Source organism: Eleginops maclovinus, chromosome 9 (assembly GCF_036324505.1).
Source record: "Eleginops maclovinus isolate JMC-PN-2008 ecotype Puerto Natales chromosome 9, JC_Emac_rtc_rv5, whole genome shotgun sequence".
Taxonomy (NCBI): Eukaryota; Metazoa; Chordata; class Actinopteri; order Perciformes; family Eleginopidae; genus Eleginops; species Eleginops maclovinus.
Genome location: NC_086357.1, coordinates 26,817,481 through 26,836,099, shown reverse-complemented (window position 1 = coordinate 26,836,099; position 18,619 = coordinate 26,817,481). Strand labels below are relative to the sequence as shown.

General features: G+C 41.7%; 2 protein-coding genes across 6 annotated transcripts in view; one reads left to right on the top strand and one right to left on the bottom strand.

Moving 5' to 3' along the window:
* Positions 1 to 8,820: 8,820 nt before the first annotated feature.
* s1pr4 (sphingosine-1-phosphate receptor 4) lies at positions 8,821 to 12,116 on the bottom strand. The gene is made up of 2 exons (XM_063892141.1): positions 12,052 to 12,116; positions 8,821 to 11,261 (listed from the first exon to the last, which is right to left on the bottom strand). Exon 2 carries the CDS (start codon positions 11,123 to 11,125, stop codon positions 9,899 to 9,901), a length of 1,227 nt encoding a protein of 408 aa, XP_063748211.1. The 5' UTR covers positions 11,126 to 11,261; positions 12,052 to 12,116; the 3' UTR covers positions 8,821 to 9,898.
* A 4,975-nt stretch (positions 12,117 to 17,091) lies between these two features.
* The window catches only part of si:zfos-588f8.1, a 79,216-nt gene continuing 77,688 nt past the window's right edge, over positions 17,092 to 18,619 (top strand). For all 5 annotated transcript variants that reach the window (XM_063890815.1, XM_063890813.1, XM_063890816.1 and 2 more), the window contains exon 1: positions 17,092 to 17,470. The gene's annotated coding sequence lies outside the window, so the exon portion shown is untranslated. The remainder of the gene's footprint in view (positions 17,471 to 18,619) is intronic.

The following is an 18,619-nucleotide window of genomic DNA, read 5'->3' as shown; positions in this document are numbered from 1 at the left end:
AATTTGGTTTAGAGCTGAGCGGGAACATCTGTTCTACAAAGCTTGAGCTCCTGCCGTTCCTCAGGCCCAGTGGAAAAAACCAAAGCCGCAGCCGGGACCTCCAAACCTGCACGTCACAAACTCAAACCCAAACCCCATTTCCAGAGTAATCTCAAGGAGAAGAATGATGCCAGAGGTTCAAAAGTGTGATGTCGTGTAAGATTTATTGAGAGCATACTTTATTCATTTCATATGAACAGAAGGAGGTTTCAAACTCTGAGACTAAGTGCTTCAGTCTGAAGAATCACATGGAGTACATTTACTATGTGAATACAGATTATGTGACATTCATTCATAGTGGTTTCTGTGACTTATTATTTAGATAGAGATCTATGGTCACATTTCGTGTCTTCAGCCAAACCCACATAGAGCTCCTGGGAGCTGGTTAGCAAAAAAACAACTACATTTCTTTTCCTTTTGACAAATGTTGATACATAAACACCTTGTCAGGATTTAAAAGAGTGGGTAAACATTGAGGCAGATGCAAAGATAAGACTTAACATATTATTACCATACATCTTGAATCTAAGGCCATGTGACATTAGCTTAGCTTAGCATAACACAAAGACAGGAAAACCTAGGAAAACAGCTAGATGGCTTTTCCCATTGATATCTGCAGAATACACCTTTTGAATTGTATTTTATATCTTGCATGGAAACTAAAAACTGTACAAAAACCCAAATGCACCAATAAATGAACCTTCGGATGTATTGCTATTACATTTTTCAGAGTTTCATGATTTGTGCTGTGAAAAATGCAGTGTGTTCTGTGAAAATGTCTCAAAGAATGGACACACATTAACAAAAACATCAGGTTAAGGGAAAAGGAAATACATATGTTTGAAATGTTTGTAGAATCCTTCCCACATTGATGCTAGGCCTTTAACAATCTATGTCAATCGTGTCAAAACGTTTAGTAGACGTACATTGACGGTAAGGAATTGCAAATTAAAAATGTCTGCAGTGCTTTTCTAAAATTGTTGTTCCCAAAGACTCTATTCACAACCGACCTGATCTCCAACTGAACTATCAGCAGTTCAAGGGGCCATATTGTTCTCAATTTAAGGTATGTAGTGTCTTTCCTGGGACACGTCTCCATGCTTTAATGTTCAAAAAGCTCTTTATGTTTCTCATACTGCCTGTGCTGCAGCACCTCTTTTCACCCTCTGTCTGAAACCAGAGCCCAGTCTGCTCTGATTGGTTAGCTGGCTGGCTCCCTTGTGATTTCCTAACTTGAAACAGTTTCTCTTTTGTGATTGTTAGCATAGATACGTTAGCATTTAGCTTAAAGCCCTGCTGCTACATTAAGTAAAATCTCACTGCAAAGTTTCTAAACGAGAGCCCTTCCTTTAGAAAAACCTGCATCCTCGCTTTAGAAACATTTATAACTAAAGCTGAATCATCACACTCGAAACATCTTTCACAACACAATTAGTTAAGTGGTCACGGTGCAAAGCCAGCGCACAGCAGGATTGAAAGAGAGGATTAAGAAAAAAGAAAAATTGCTCACACACATTTCCAAGGTTGAGAGCAAAGTCACCGCACATGGCGGACATCCAGCCGACATCCAGCCGAGAAGAGACAACGTTCTGCCTTTGCTCATTGTCTCATACACTGACAATAAAGGAGGAATGAAAAACACTTTTGTGTGCTCGTGGAAACTGTTCATCTTGTTGGAACATGTGTTTAATAGCAGCATTTGTGCTGACAGCGGGTCTGCCTCCATCATTTTAAAACTCATAACGTCTGGCCTTTTGTATCCGCTGTCCCACTATCTAGAATCTGATAAAGAGGAAACAGCTGGGTCCAGAGATGGAGCAGATTTTAAGAGCCCTTCTTCCTCCACATGTGCTCCCACCTCTGAGCTATTCTTCTTATTCAGACCGAAGGCGACGTGGCGGTGCATTCCCTTTTAATTAGGGAACAACTGAATTGGTTTTGCTCTGTTCTCTCATCCTTCACCCTTCCTGAGCTGTGCTCCTACTACTGTTTATCTCCAGTTTACCACAAATCACAGACGTGTTTATTGTGTGTTTATATGCAACCATTCATGCAAACTCTGAATGAAACGTACATAAATCCTCATGAGCGTCTGGTTGTGTTTTAAAATGGGGGAACATACTTAGAAAGATCATTTGGGGGGATGTGTTGAGGTCCTCTTTCTGGACCACCTATCTTGAATGAAGTCATGTAACATTTGGCTGATCTACTCAAATACTCAAACCCATTATCATGTGCTATCTCCACAGAAAATATCTGCATGATTAGCAAGCTAACGGTAGCTGGACTAGCTGGAAAAGTAAGCTAATGTTGACTAGCATTTTTTGCCACAATACTAAATCTTACACATTGATTCTGCAGCATAATCTGTTTCAATCCATCATCCACTACATTCAGATAACGGCATATTATTTACAGGAAACTTAAACTCAATGTAAAATTAAGTGCTATCTAGACAGCTGTCTCCTGTCCGATGAGCAAGCTAACGTTAGCTTAGCTGGCAGGCTGTTAGCTCAGGTTGATGTGCAAATTCGAACGAGACTACATATCTACTAGTTTATTTAAAGGTCTCCTATCATGCTTTATTTGAACAATATATTGTAGGGCAATATCTACACAAAACATGCCTGTGAAGTGTTTTGCTCAAAACAACAAACAGATCACTCATTGTAGCATGCCCCATCCACCTCTATTTCAGCCCTGTTCCTGAAGTGCTGATTCAGTGACTGTAGCTTTAAATTTGAGCTGAGCGGAAGCTGGCCACGTCCCTTTGGAGCGTCACGATCTCTCTGTCTGAAGAGAGAGTTTCTAACGGAGAAACTCAGCTAAACGCTGTCGTGATTAAACCCCATATTATGTTCCAAACCACATCCAGCATTATTTCTGAAACACTTCTCAGAGCTCACCTATAGAACAGAGACTGTATATAAACAACAACTCTCAGTCCCTCCTGCAGACATCCTGCACAGACACACAGAGGTGCTGAGGAGGGGATTCAGCTCGACTGTATATGGGGGACGATAGGTTGAGGCGTGTCACGTGGGCGGGACGTTGCCAGGAGTTCAGTGTAAAGCCAGCCCACATTTCGGTTATGACGTCATATCGGCAGCAAATCTGGATCCGCTCGTTTGTACCCCCGTTCTTAGAGATGTGGGTAAGGAGGAAAAGAGAGAGGGTTGTATTTTCTGACACTTGGGGAGTCTCCTTACACACCGGGGACATATTTCTGTATAAAAGACAGCAAAAAGTACATTTTGCATAATAGGGGACCTTTAAGGTTTGGAAGGAGTGAGAGGGCAAAGCAAGTTTACTCAGCAAATACTCGCCTATTATTTCTATGTTCTGTATTGATTCACTGTTAGCTGTTATGCTTAAGGTTTCTTACCTCTGTAAACAGTCTGCTCTGTGGATTAAAAGCCAAAGCATGTAGTAGCAAATGGTCAGCAACAGGGGGATTAAAATAACACAAAGGTAGGTACAAGAGATGACTTAAAGTCAAAGGATCCTTTGTATAGGCTGCTTAGATATAAGCCTCATCACATCCTGATGGGACGATAAGCCTTTTTCAAAAAAGACAAAGAAGTGTTGCAAAACTTTTACTCTGCTCCCAATATTTGAATGATGGGGATGAATTGCTCCATTACTTCATTGCTCAGGCGCCTGTATGAACACTTAATCAGGTCCACTGACACCAGAAAAGAAGAGGGCGTTGTTGTTCCACAGACCAGATTTGTCGGCCAGGTGTATCGGCAGACGCAGACGCACTGAAAAAGAAAAGGCTCTTCTTGTTAGCAAATGTTTGATTTGTTGGTTTGGACATGCAGCTCAGAGTTAACGCCCTTCCTGGTCTTTTGTTCTCCTTGTAGGCGAGAAGTCAGCTCCCAGGAAGATGGCAAACATCTTGATGGATCGGGTTTAATTGTAACCACAACATTGGATATTTGCTCAGCCATTATTGATGACTCAAAGAGGAATGGGACGCTGTCAGGCAGCCAAATAAACTTGATATTTTCTGGGGGAGTTTTTCTCTCAGGGAACGAGTCCTGCCAGGGGTTCAATAAAGAGAGAGTTGTTTCCGACGCCGCCGGTTTATAAAATCTTCCTCGGTGTGTGTGTGTGTGTGTGATTCAAAAACACCTCATAATGAGGGCCAACAGACACCAAGGGAACACATTAACAATCGATGCATTGCTATGGCGTCTTTTAACATACACTTATAATGTGATCCTTAAAAAGCCGTAGCAACTCTTTGCAAATTGGTATTTAATCAGCTATGCATTCTGTTTGAATGGACAGACAAAGATCATGCAAAATTGAACTATCTCCAATATTCCTCCCTTCGCCTTCCCTTTTTTTATGAGCTGTGTAAAACTAGTTGTCAGACCGTCTCTTTCACAGTTCTTTATTACCCTATGACGTGCACTGTTTGTGTGACAACATGTCACCAGACAGGAATGAAAATCTCCTTTTAATCACTGCATTCCTATAGTTTCAAACCTTTATTACACTGCGGGAGTGTTTTGTCTCTGAGCCTTTACATAATGTGCAGTGTTTTTTTTGACACTCTTGCACTGGTTTTATTGATGTCTTTTATTTGGCTTCTGTCTGCTGTGAAAATTCAAAGAGTTTTGTTGCATTAGTCATATTTCTGGAGCTGAAGGATCATTTTCTGCATATTTGGCTGCATGAACAAAATTGTGTTCAAACTAAATCATCGTTTTAAGTTCTCTCATTCACCGGGTAATCAAACAAAGCATGAAAGGGCATTTATGCTTTGCAACTGAACTTTGATTAAAACCTTTAATATGTTATTTTCTGCAACTTGGGGGCTCCAATGAATTGCCGTTATTGCAGTCTGCTTCTCCCAGTCAGGATTCTTTCAGTGTCCGTCGTTAAGGAGGATTTAACCAGGAACCAAATTATCCATGGAGGTCTCCTCTCAAAAACAAACCAACCAATTACTGAAACCTGTAAAAGCGCTGAATAAGACATTTTAACCTTTCAGACCTTTTTATTTGGCACTCCTAACTGGATGTTTTGAAGGGGCGTACGACCGAGTTGCTCTGGATGTTTGGTCAGCTTGTTCCTCTCATTTAACATCCAGGAGCTTTTCACCTGTGTCCAAATTATCTGCAGTGGTCTCCTAGTCCATGATGACCAAAATCCATCATGCAGTTGAAACATGGAGTTAGAAAAGATGTAAAAAGTTTGAATATAAAAGTCAATATCTGACAGTTTCTGGCCACAATGCTGATGCATGCTCAAGACGGGTTGTGTCGCCAGTATAGACGACCAAATGATACGCACCATTACCTTGATTGAAATGGTAAAGATGGAGCTGATTTGATTTTCTTTATCTCAATCAATACTTATCTTACCCTTTATTAATCAACCAAAGGTTATCAAACAAATGTAGTTGAGTAAAAAGTACAACAGATCCCTCTGAGATGTATTGGAGTTTAAGAACAAAATGAAATTAAAAGTACCTGAAAGTTGAACAGTTCTTGAGTGAACGTTGGTTACCACTGTTGACTGGAGCTTTCAACCTTTCTGAGTGTCTCTTTTGTTCGTGTTACGTTCAGTTTTTGTGCCACCGAGTTGTCGCAGTGCCGATGGCAGCGTCTCTCCCTTTCTCTCCCCTCGTGAAGCGTCTCCCTGCCTCACCGGCTGCCCTCCCCTCTCCTCAGACAGTACATCATTAGCTGTCTGCTGAGCACCTGGAGGCAAAGCCAGTGAGGTAATTATTGAAGGCATAGCCACGTCTGCACGCAACCATCATTAACCCATCGTACCTCATTTAGAGCGGGGGAAAGGCCTTGTTGTTATATGGGGGGGGGGGGTGGAAGCGTCAGCCCCTGACATTTCAAATGTGATTCAACCAATGTTTCTGAGGCTCGAGGCTAATAAAGCCTGGAATTTGATGTTGCTTTTTCATCAGGCACCGGACCTGGAGCCGTGCCAGGACTAAGGATGAGAGGGGCTTATCCCCTACTCTTAACCGTAAAGATGCAGGAATTCATGGTCACACACACACACACACACACACACACACACACACACACACACACACACACACACACACACACACACACACACACACACACACACACACACACACACACACACACACACACACACACACACACACACACACACACAACCAGCAATGACTTGTTTACTTCCCCAGCCACAAAAACAGGAAAAGATTTTTAGGAGAGCCGGGTCTCAGAAATCCCTACTTCTAAGAAACCTCATAAACGGCTGCAAAGACGGGATTTAAAATGTGTGTGTGTGTGTGTGTGTGTGTGTGTGTTTATGGGCTTGTTTTTCTATGAGTGTGGTGCTTTAAAGTGTGTACAGTATGTGGGCCTCAAGGTTATGCACACACATTTGTAAACCAAGAATACCATCTGAATAATAAAACGTGTGTTCCAAAGTATCTGAATGGCTGCTCTCCCGCTGTTTCTGCACAATCACAGCAGCCGTTGCATGCGTGGGCGGCAGTTTCAGGTAGAAAGGATTAAAGCAAAGTGGTTCTTTTCTCACCTCAACGCCTTGTTTCCTTCCTCCAGTCGTCATTGACTAGCCCGAGCAGCTCACACACGTCACGAACAGGAATGCCTGCATGAAGGGCTGCCAGGTTGAACATCTCAAAAGGCATTATTGATAAGCAGAGGGATTGTTTCTCATGCGTTAAATAGACGTGATGCATAGCCTACTCGTGCAAGCAAGGAACAATCAAATCTATGTTTTCAGTGTTGACTGGAACACAAGGTGATCCTCCTTGGTGCAAAGCATAGAATAATAAAAGCAGAATTGTAATTTTCCATTCAAAGCAAAGCAGGAGGAGGCCGGAGTGGCGGCCATTTTTATGTGTGCAGCTGTAACTGCAACAGTAGCTACGGCTAGCTTCTGTATCATCAGTGTAACAGACTTGCGTTAATTGGCACTCAGGTGAGGTTTTGCTGTAAGAAATACAACAAGTAGTGGAGTATTTCCAATGTTTGGCTCATTGTATGTCCTAGTGTAGCATGTAAAGCATGGCGGAAATCTTAAAATGTGAAAGTTGAACCATTTAAACCAATCAGAACCAGTAGTATAGCATTTTCCTTATAAAACTAAATCAAATCTTTGGGGTTTTAAAGATATTTAGTGGTTTTGTCTCAGTAAAAGAACACTGAGAAGTACGGTTAAAAAACTAGAGCTGTAGAAAAACAGAACTCATACGACAACGGACAGATAATCCCGGTTTCATGTTGGATTTTGTTTTACACTAATGGGTCTGTATCACTCATCACCGCAGTCTGCAGGGACGCTGTGCAGTAGTCTGCTAATTATGGAAAGAAAAAAAGGATTAAGGATGTTTTCAACAAGTCGCCCTCTTGCTTAATCTATAGTCAGCATGACTCACACACACACACACACACACACACACACACACACACACACACACACACACTCAGGCCATTTACCAGGCTTAGGACTTCACGTCACGGCACTTTCTTTAACATTTTGATATTTCCTAAATGGCATTTTTGTGTTATTTGTATGTAAAGCACTGTCTTTCCTCTGTTTAAAGAGGTCGGGTCTTACAGCTGTACAATACTGATGTCCCACTCCTGGGAACCAATCAGCTTTCAGCATCATTTGAATCTGATGACAGGTGATTGCTTGTTTGCTGATGTCAATCAAATAAAATCAAACTGAGATGTTTTGTGTTAAAAGCTTCAGAAACAAACTTCTTTAAGTTGAGTTTTTGCTTTCTTAGTACTTCATATTTAATGTTATAGAGATAGATATCACTTTAATGTGTAAATGCCTTTCAGATATGACGTGAGAACTGGGGTTAAGTATGCATCTAGTGAAGAAAGTAGAGAAAACAAATGATACCGAAAGTGGGAGTAATACAGTAATGACTGCACCCTGTGGTTTTGACCTTTTAGAGTGATGAATGAGTCCTAAAACCCAGTACTCAGCATTCCTTGTTGAAGAGTTGAAAAAACCCATCAATGTGTTTGATTTGTATTATTGAAATAAGGTCTGTGGTTAAGTACGCTCAAGATATTTCAATGTTTTACATAAAACATGCCATTATGCAGTTAATTTATAGGCTATTTTCTTCTGGAGATTGCATTTGAGCTATAAACACCATAACATTTGTTTAATATGTGGAGATGAACCTGCTTTTAAGCATCATACCAACAAAAGATGCCACCCCTGCACCACCGAACTGCAGAATGGTTAAGGGAATAACATATCAAACTGCAAAAGACCCGCTTTGCATCCTTTGCAGAATGGCTCACTCTTAGTCATGTTTTGTGGGAAAACTTTTACACAACCAGACAAAAACCAGTTGTTCCAGTGGTGCGGTACAGCGGCCTGGATAATTTACGGCTGCATACAATCTGCTTAACCTTATCCTTCCACCCCGGCAGTCATAAAGCATTTATGAATTAGCCCTGGATGTTTGTGCCCTTGGGGCTGCAGACCCGGTGTTCAACTCCTCCGATCTGAACTCTAATCTGTCATCCTGTCAGAAACGCAGGAGGGGAGAGCAGCCTAAGAAAGGAGGCCTGTTGAGGAGTGCCATGAGTGTTTTGCACAGTTGCATAATGACAGAAAAGGGATCTTGTTTTCGAGGAGGTTGAAATAGCTCATTTTAATGTGGATATTGTATATTTAGAAGAGTGTTTGTGTTCAGGGTTACAGTGATTTGTGAGTCAAGGCTTTGGGATGTGTCTCCCTCCAGAGGAAATCAGAGGGACTATACTGACAACAGCATAAAGCAAAATAAACTTTATTCACATTTCAATCAAACAGTTTACAGCAAATGTTACAATACACACAATCAGACACACATTGTTATTCTCTTCAAATATACCTTCATGCTTAAATCTTCCTTCATATCAAAAAATATACTCTCTTTTTTTTGGTTTACTGTGCAATATCAGAGCTTTACAAGCATTTGAATGAATGCATTAATGAGAAGAACTTCTGCAAATACACAACATACACAACATTACGGAACTATATGGTCCATTACTTCACATGAAATGTAATTTAAAACAGAGTGAAAGAGGCGCAAAATACAGTAAAAGGCAGATAAAATACACACATTTGAAACAGTGCTTGTGATACATCAATATATTTGTGATGCTCTGTTAAAGACGGCCACAGCAGCGGGCACATGTCACTTGTGGCAGCAGCTTGAATAATGAGGGATGCACTGGTTATACTTTCTGGAGTCATTAATGTCTATGATTATTCTGGCCTGGTTAACCACCTTGTTCAGCTTCCTCCTGTGTTTATTTAATACAGCAGACAATAATGAGCTCGGTGTTTACTGGCAATTAAGCTACTGATTAGCTTCTTCTGCAAATGTAGTCCACATTGGTCTAAAAGCTGAGTTTATTGGTGCATCGGAAAAGAACAAGGGTCAACAATGCACAACAACAGAGTCCTGCTATGTCGGTTTTAGGTTACATAAACCTTTAAGATACGGCTTTATGAGATTTGATTGCATTTGAGAGATTGAACCACTTGTTTCTATCAACATTTGTAAGATTGTCCGTCCTCTTATTTGGTAAAGAACTCTGCTGAAGGTCTGTGTGTTTATGAAAGCACTTTGTCTGCAGGTGAGGAGGACAGTTTGTGTGAGTTTGCATGGAGAAAAGAAATGTCTGATCATGCAAAAAAAAGAACTGCTTATCAATGCAAACAGGCCTTCTGACGTGTTATCAATGGTGCAAGTACCTGCAGGCAGTGCACTGAACAGTCAAACCAAAACTGGGAGGAAACGGTTAGATGTGTATCGGTGCACACAGGTCTTGTTTGTTTGGGAGGGGAGCACTTTGTGGTTTTAACCACTTGAAACCGACAGGCAGCTGGTGGTGGAGCTCAGCCGATATTTTTTGGGTGTTCTGCGAGGCTTGTTGGGCGTCGATGGTGGGGAGACCACGCTCAGATTTCTGACTTTGTTAAAACTGTTCCTCAGACTGTCCCTCCGGCTCTCCGAGTTGCTGCTGGTCTCCTTGGAGGTGAAGGTGTCCGGGCGACAGATGCCCACCTTCAGGCAGCAGCAGCACAGCAGCCTGGCGATGTCCTTCCTCATATCAGAGCTGCCCAGCGCATAGATGATGGGGTTCAGGCCTGAATTCAGAACTGCCAGGGAGATGCAAAAGTCAGCGCTGAGCAGAAGCGCACACTGGCGGGAGGCACAGAAGAAATCCACCAGTAACAGCAGGAACAGAGGGCCCCAGCACACCAGAAACACCCCCACAATGGTGATGACAGTTTTCAGCAGACCCAGGGAGCGATTGCGGCTGCGCTGAAGACCTAGGTGTGCGCTGCTGTGAACGTGGCAGTAGATGGCTCCGTACAGCACGCCGATAGCCAGCAGGATGAGGAAGAAGATGATGAGGGAGAATAAGATGTAGGTTTTGGAGTAGAGGGGGAGGAGGGTGGAGCAGGCTTCCAGGTTGCACACACAGTTCCATCCCAGCAGGGGGAGGAACCCGATCACCAGAGCCAATAACCAGCAGAGAGCCACCAGGCCGTAGATCCTGCAGTAGGTCTTCCTGGCGGACTTCTGTGGCAGGGGCTTCATCATGGTGGTGTACCGCTCCACCGCTATCAGCAGCAGGCTGAATATGGACGCCGCAAGAGCCACAAACAGCATCCCTTCCCTGAAGAGCCACAGGGCCGGGGTGAGGCGGAACGTCTGGCTGCCGGACAGGCAGATGTTGACCAGGTAGGCGGCGCCGGTGAGGAGGTCGCTGAGCGTGATGTTGGCGATGCACACGTAGACCCAACGGCGGCTGTGGCGGATGCGGGAGATGACGGCCACCAGCACCAGGAGGTTCTCCAGGATGATGAAGATGCTGAAGCAGAGGAAGACCACCACAGGGGCGCTGATTTGACTCTGGGGGTTGGAGATGGTCCGGTTCTGCAGGCGGCCTGTGTGGTTGTAATGCCGCAGGATGATATGGTTGATGTCGCTGGTTGTTGCGTTCGATGGCGTGGCGTCACCGTGGTACAAGTGGGGGCAGGAGGAGGAGGAGGAGGGGAGGAAGCTGAAGATGCTCATAGCAGCGGTTCAAGTGGTAAGAGAGGGTGGTTGTGGAGGGTACGAGCTGCACAGGAATTAGTGTGAAACTCCTGCAAACACACAGGCTATCAACACAGCGTGACCTCTGGAGCTCTGCCTGTGCACACACACACACCTGAGGAGAAGAAAAAGGTTTCAATACAGCATCTACGGGAAAATAAAACTCACTTCACCTCATGCACATGGCAGCACGGTACGCTTCCTCATCACGGAGCTTTAATCCCTTTAAAAGGCATCATTTAAAAGTCGACCTCATGTGAAAACACTCCACCCAGCTGTGGTTAACACAGGAACTCAGCTGCAAGGGCCCTTTAAATCTCCACACGGTCGAATAAACACCTTGTTTTCTTTACAATACTGCTGGAAAATTAAATGTAATTACATTTATTAGATTTAATATTTCAATATGGAACAATATTTAATCTGTATTTGTTCTCTTCTAAAACTCTAAGAAAAACAATCAAAAAATGTATAAACGGCTAAAGAAACATAAAAGTTTTATTGTTACTACAAGGATTTTTAACTGGTTATAAAGCAGTTTAATGCATACTGATGCATCTATATGACCTCCATAAGTAAATGAGAGCATTAGGAATGAAATTGGCTATTTCTATACTGTTAATCTTCATCATTATCATCAACCCCACTTGGTTTGATTCCCTGCTGCAGTAACATTTGAGGTTTTTTAAATGGACTATGACAACATGCACCACAAAAATCTACAGAAAAATCTAATTCTTAAGCATTTTTAAATAAAGACAGAGCAAATTTTACATTAACAACGCATGCACTTGAGAGTTAAATAGCAAGTCTGCTCAAAAGCAAATCATTTTTTACATTTCTCCCATTATATGATGATAAAACCCATTAAAGGTAATGACAGCTGTGCAGTGGAGAGTACTTACTCTGCTGGAGGGGATGGTGAGGGAGCGAGTGAGAAGATGTTGCATTTTTTGATGGGGAAGTAAGCAAAAGTTAAGTCAGTCACACCCAAGACAGACCACACACACACACACACACACACACACACACACACACACACACACACACACACACACACACACACACACACAAACACACACGCAACACAGAGATTGCTGACACTTTTGTTCCATCACCTTTAAAAATCAACTGTGAGAAGATCGAAGGAGCATTTTTTCATTTCACAATCAACAGTCCAATTGTTCGACAGGTAAGGAATAAAATCTGTTTTTCTTGCACGTTTCTGGATCATTAAGTTCGTTATGTTTTCCCAGGACGTTGCACACATTCGCACATTCAGCACATCAAATCACATTGCTCAAGCTGTCCTAAGATAAATTATACGGGAAAAGGCTCTTTCAACACACGTGTGTCACGCTGGAGAGTTGTAAATGTTTTGTAAAATACAGTGACTCAATATTTTTAAGGATGTGTCGCAAGAAATTCACTTGCACTACATCTGGCTTTGGCATCTCGCCAGGGCCAGGTTATTACAACAACCTCAAATTAGATTTTTTTTTTTCAATATTTCTCAGAAAATAGAAAAACAGGAACTCCCATCACATGTAAAGTGCCCCTCCCTGCCAATAGAGGGTTTCACTCGTTTATCACTCGCAGCTGTGGTTGTGAGTCTGGGTACAGAGGCAGTCACACTCTCTGCTCCGTGCTCTTATGATCACCAGCCATGGCACACTTGTCTTCAGCAAACAACCAACTATAACCACAGAACATGAGACAGACCACTTTCAAGTCAACCATAGACACATAATATATGGAGAATCAGCATACAGGGCAGTTTGCAAACAACTGAAAGTGATGCCAGTCCCCACAAAATCAAGAAAGCCACTTTTGAAAATATGAGCAAACCAGAACACATTTGCATCAAAGACTTGTGATTATATATTTCCAGCTTTCAGCAAGCTCTAATTCTATCTCTGCACTCTAATTTTCCAATACCAGTTCTTCAAAAGCATGCAAGGGTGGTCCGAAAATAAATCCAAAAGAAACATTTGAGAAGACAGGACTATAATCATGCCATTAACCCAAATGTGTCTCCAGGAAAATAGAGTTTTTCTCCTGGAGAAAGACATTATTGCAGTCATACGAAACCACTGAACGTGTCTTTTTGGTCGTCACATTCGTGAGTTTCTCTGGTTTTACTGAACAGTTTGCATGGTGTCTTTGTTCCAGAGCAAGAGAGGGCATTACATATGAAGACAGAAACAATACAAAGGTAATCTAACTGTGAAACTGTAGACCCATATTGTGAAACGCAAAGGAGGCATTACACTCACAGGCCTTCCCCTCGTCAACCCACAGTATCTCATTTCAAACAACTTCTCCATTTTAGCATTGAGATGTTTAAATAAGTCACACATCAATAGACCATATAGTGAGCCTTTTGATATAGGAGAGAAGTTCCTCTATCTAAATTTGAGCACTGAGGTGAGCATGTTTTTGTAAATAAATGGGATTAAATTCACAAGAAGCGGCTGCAACGCGAGGTGTCAAAAACACCCGCGACTGTTGGAAACGCCCTTACAAAACAAATACAATTTCAAACACAAACTACGTAGTATAAACCACAACTGTGTATCTGAGAGTGTGTGTGTGTGTGTGTGTGTGTGTGTGTGTGTGTGTGTGTGTGTGTGTGTGTGTGTGTGTGTGTGTGTGTGTGTGTTTTAATCTGATAAGCATATCCAGCCCTTTGCTGTAGTGGACCGTAGCAAGATTGTGCTCTTGCTCTAAATTCAGTCCAAGGATTGAATTGCTTGTCCAATGAGGGCCACCACAATGCTCTTTTGGATGTGTTCATCCTGTTGACAGCTGCCAGAGGGTGAAGTCAATCCCAGAATGCATGCAGACAGGTGTGTCAGACCTACATGCATTAGTCAAAGTCAAAGTCCACTTTATTGTCAAAGTCTCCACGTGTTATACATACAGAACATTGACATACCGTTTCTGGCAGTCCCACAGTGCAAATATAAAAGAACATATAACATAAAAAGATAAGAGCATAGAAAAAAGGTTTCCTGTGGAGGAAACTCAAATGCAAACTTTGCAAATTGAAGCCCTTGATGTAAAGGCGGGATGTAAACCCATCAGCTGTGTAAATGTCACGATGCGGAGAGACGTGAGGGTTGCAAACACAAAAGGACAGCATGTGTCATTTCATTTATGTTGACTGATGTTGCTCATTGTAAGATTCGATGCAGTCGATAAGATGCAATACGATTTGATAACTTGTGATATGATACAAAACACTACGATACGATATCTTACGACACAAAGCAAAACCGTACGACGCGACAAGATATGATAAGATACTGTAAGGATCTACATCAACCGAGGACTTGTTTCTTCTTGCTGCACCAAAAGTCCGTACTGAACTGGGGAAGAGGGCGTTTAGTGACGCTGCTCCTGTGGCTTTGAACCAGCTGCAGAATGAGCTGAAACTCAGAGAGCTGGTTTCTTTAAGCAGTCTCAAAGAGACTCTCAATGACTTTGAAGCAGTGTGTCTGCAAACGCTTGGGCTGATCTTGCTCTACGACTGTTTTCCATTTGTCTGTAACTGTGCTGCTACCTATCTTAGGCCAGGACTCTGTTGAAAAAGAGATTTTTAATCTCAATGAGAAATGTCCTGGTTAAATAAAGGTCAGATATATTTTACAATAAGATACCATACATTTTGATACGATAAGAAACCATTTGGTGCCATAACACTGTGTTGTCTGATCAAATCGTTCTTGCATCACAGCAATTTCATTTGCAAAACCAACAAGGAAACATTTTACACAACGGAAACAGACCTTCAACACATCACAATCACTCAAGACCCTGTTTAGTGGATTTGACCTGGGCTTTAACTAATACAAAGATATGTCTCTCATAGATATCAGGACTGCACAAAGTCTACACGTCTCTCACTATAGACTAAATATCCATCCATTTCAACTGTGCTTTTTCAAAATATAAATAATTGTAGTTCTTAAACTATGTTGGCTTATCAACTGCTGATGTCCTTGCAGGACTCTTGCTGTTCTGAGTTTGTATCTTCATGGTATATTGCAATTATTCTATCCTGCGGGTATAGGATTACCTCCATAAAAGCCCTTAGACTGCAGCAAAGGTGCAGCTAGCAGATATGTGAGTGAACCCTCATGACCCCAAGTAAAAGTAGTGGACCAAACAAGGCCAGAGTCACAACTCAGAGCTTTAGGTCGTTATGGGGACACCATCTGGCCAATTGCTGTAATTTATGAAACAATGAATGTGGTTGTTTGTGTCTTGCTTACAGTCTTTGAGGAGAAGATGCTGACCTGCATGGTGTTCAGTCAACATCTGGTGGCCAGAAAGCAGTATTACAGACGATTTCCTGTCAAGGGAAGATCATTTAGCGACACTGGAAGATGATGAACAGCTCTCTGAAATCACCAAATGCCCAAATTAAGTTTTTGAGAATTGTAATTTTTATAAATAAGAATGGCAGACACAAGTCAATATAGCATTACTGGGAGGAAATCGAAGTTTAATGATTTTGATTTTGATGATCAGACAAGCCCAAACAGAATCATTTTTTAACCAAAAATAATAATAGAACAAAATATAATAAAAAATAGGATAAAATATAATAATTTTGAATAAGAAAAAGCAGTATGAAGATTTAAACAACATACAATAGAGCTATTTATATAAACATACATACTTTGATTATATTTTACTGGCAAATTCCATATTAACAACGCATGCACTTGAGAGTCAAATAGCAAATCTGCTCAAAAGCAAATCATTTTTTACATTTCTCCCCATTATATGATGATAAAACCCATTAAAGGTAATGACAGCTGTGCAGTGGAGAGTACTTACTCTGCTGGAGGGGATGGTGAGGGAGCGAGTGAGAAGATGTTGCACTTTATGATGGGGAAGTAAGCACACACACACACACACACACACACACACACACACACACACACACACACACACACACACACACACACACACACACACACACACACACACACACACACACACACACACACACACACACAGATTGCTGTCACTTGTGTTCCATCACCTTCAAAATTCAATCAGAATAAAGATATTTATATAAACATACTAACTTGTTCTATTTTTAAAATATGTTGATTATAATTTATTGTTGTTATGTTAGTTTTTTCTGCTTATGTTTATTTCTTCTATTTAATATATTTTAAATAATTACCAATGCCTTGTTAACATGACGCTATGACAAAACTATTTCCCAAAATGTGATCAATAGAAATAAATAAATGGATGTTTTAATATTTATTGATGTGTTTATTTATTTATCTAATCCTATTTAATGTAAAACATACGTATTTAAAGTATGATATCAAATGAGCTGTTTATTCTATTTGAACTGAGACATACATGCACACAGCAGAGCACACACAGTGAAATGTGTCCTCTGCATTTAACCCATCCTAGTACTAGGAGCAGTGGGCAGCTGTTGTGCAGCGCGCGGGGAGCAATGGGGAGGGGGGATTGGAGGTGTCCGGTGCCTTGCTCAAGGGCACCACAGCAGGGCCTAGGAGGTGAACTGGGACCTCTCCAAGTAGCAGTCCACCTTCCATATTTTAAGTCTGTTTGGGGACTTGAACCGGCGACCCTACGATTCCTAGTCCAAGCCCCTACTTACTGAGCCACTGCTAACCCTAATGCTATAAAATATAAATAACCAAATTCTGATTCTAAAGCAAACCAGCACCCACACTCCATAAAACTCCTATCATTTTTTGCTAACTACATGTCTTTGTTGTTCACCTGTTGGTAGTGACGGGTAATTGCAGTGAGCCTGTAGTACCGCCGCTGTGTCCCAGCAGGGGGCGCTGCTGTGCAGGAAAAGACCCGGATCAACAGGGTGCCTCATTGAATCTGTTTGAGCCTTTTTCCTCAACTTTTTTTTTTCACCGCCCAGACTGCTTCTGTTATTTGGTCTGAGAGAAAGGAAGTAGCGACAGGCTAGCTGGTTAGCCGGCGTGAAACAGTCTGTCAGGAAAGAGAAGAGTATATCGTATAACCTCAAGAACCTGCTCTTCTTTGTTTAATATACGCAGTTGAAACGGGGTCGTTTTTTTGTGTCTTTCAACCCGGATTTCAAACCTTCAATCTGACTCCAGCTTTGTCTGTGTTGGGACTCCACTCCGCTGTTAGCCTGCTTCAAACAAGTCATTTTTATCCATTTACAAAAGGAGAACTACACACTTGAAAAACCACCTCTTGGTTACCTTTTTTCAGTTCTCGCCGGTCGGCGGAATGCAAACCAGGATTACACCAGGACAATGAGACAAACAGCCGCTGAAGGTAAAACACTGTTCAGCTGTACGAGCTGTGGATGTTTATATGGCACTCTAATGTGTGTATCGACTTGTTTGTGTGTGTTTATTTCGACAGATGTGTGTTTTATGGCCACGAGGCATTGACAGAGCTGTTACAGGGAGTTAATGTGTACTGCCTTTAGTGAATTAACGACCACTCGTTGAATTCAGCTCCATTTCAAACGTTCCGAATGTAACGTTCCGAATGTAACGTTCCGAATGTAACGTTTCCGAATGTAACGTTCCGAATGTAACGTTCCGAATGTAACGTTCCGAATGTAACGTTCCGAATGTAACGTTTCCGAATGTAACGTTCCACCGTCACTCAACGCGGAGGCTCGTAGCTCACTTGGTACCTACAGTATCAGGTAGATTGTCGGTAACAGCATGTTTCCCCTCCCATCGGTGCTAACTACAGCAGAGTTGTGTCTAGTTAGTGAGTGTGTATGTGTTAGTGGTGTGAAGTAACGAAGTACAAAATGAAGTACAAACGTGAGTATTTTCACAATAATGCTCCTTTATACTTTGACTTTACTAGACAAATGTTGTACTTTTTACTCCACTACATTCATTTAGCAGATTTAGTCTCTAGGTACTTTGCAGATTTAGATTATGAATACACAATCTAAATCAACTCATGTGTTGTCGTATAGGTTAAGCTACCAAGTAGTATATCAAGTTCTTAAAATAAACCCCACTTTTACCACACTGAAGTGATGAACACATGCTTTAATCAAAGTGATACAACTATTCAAAATATATGGAGCTCAAAAGGGCCATTCTGCATACTAGTACTTGTACTTTTGGTACTTAAAGTACATCGTGATGCTAATACGTGTTTTACTTTTACTCGAGTACAGTTTTGAATGCAGGACTAAACTTGTGACTGAGTATTTTTGAAACTGTTGTGTTGCTGCTTTTACTAAGTAACACATCTGAGTACTTCTTCCACCTCTGATTGTTGGTTACAGCATGTTGCCTGTCTGGTCAGGGCCAATACAGCATAGTGTGTGTGTGTGTGTGGGCTGAAAATGTAGGCTGACTAGTTGCAGTGCAATGTGCCCAGGCCTGGTTGTAAATGTGTCTAACCTACATTAGTGCCTTGCTGTTTTTGTCACTTGGATTTCAGAAAAAG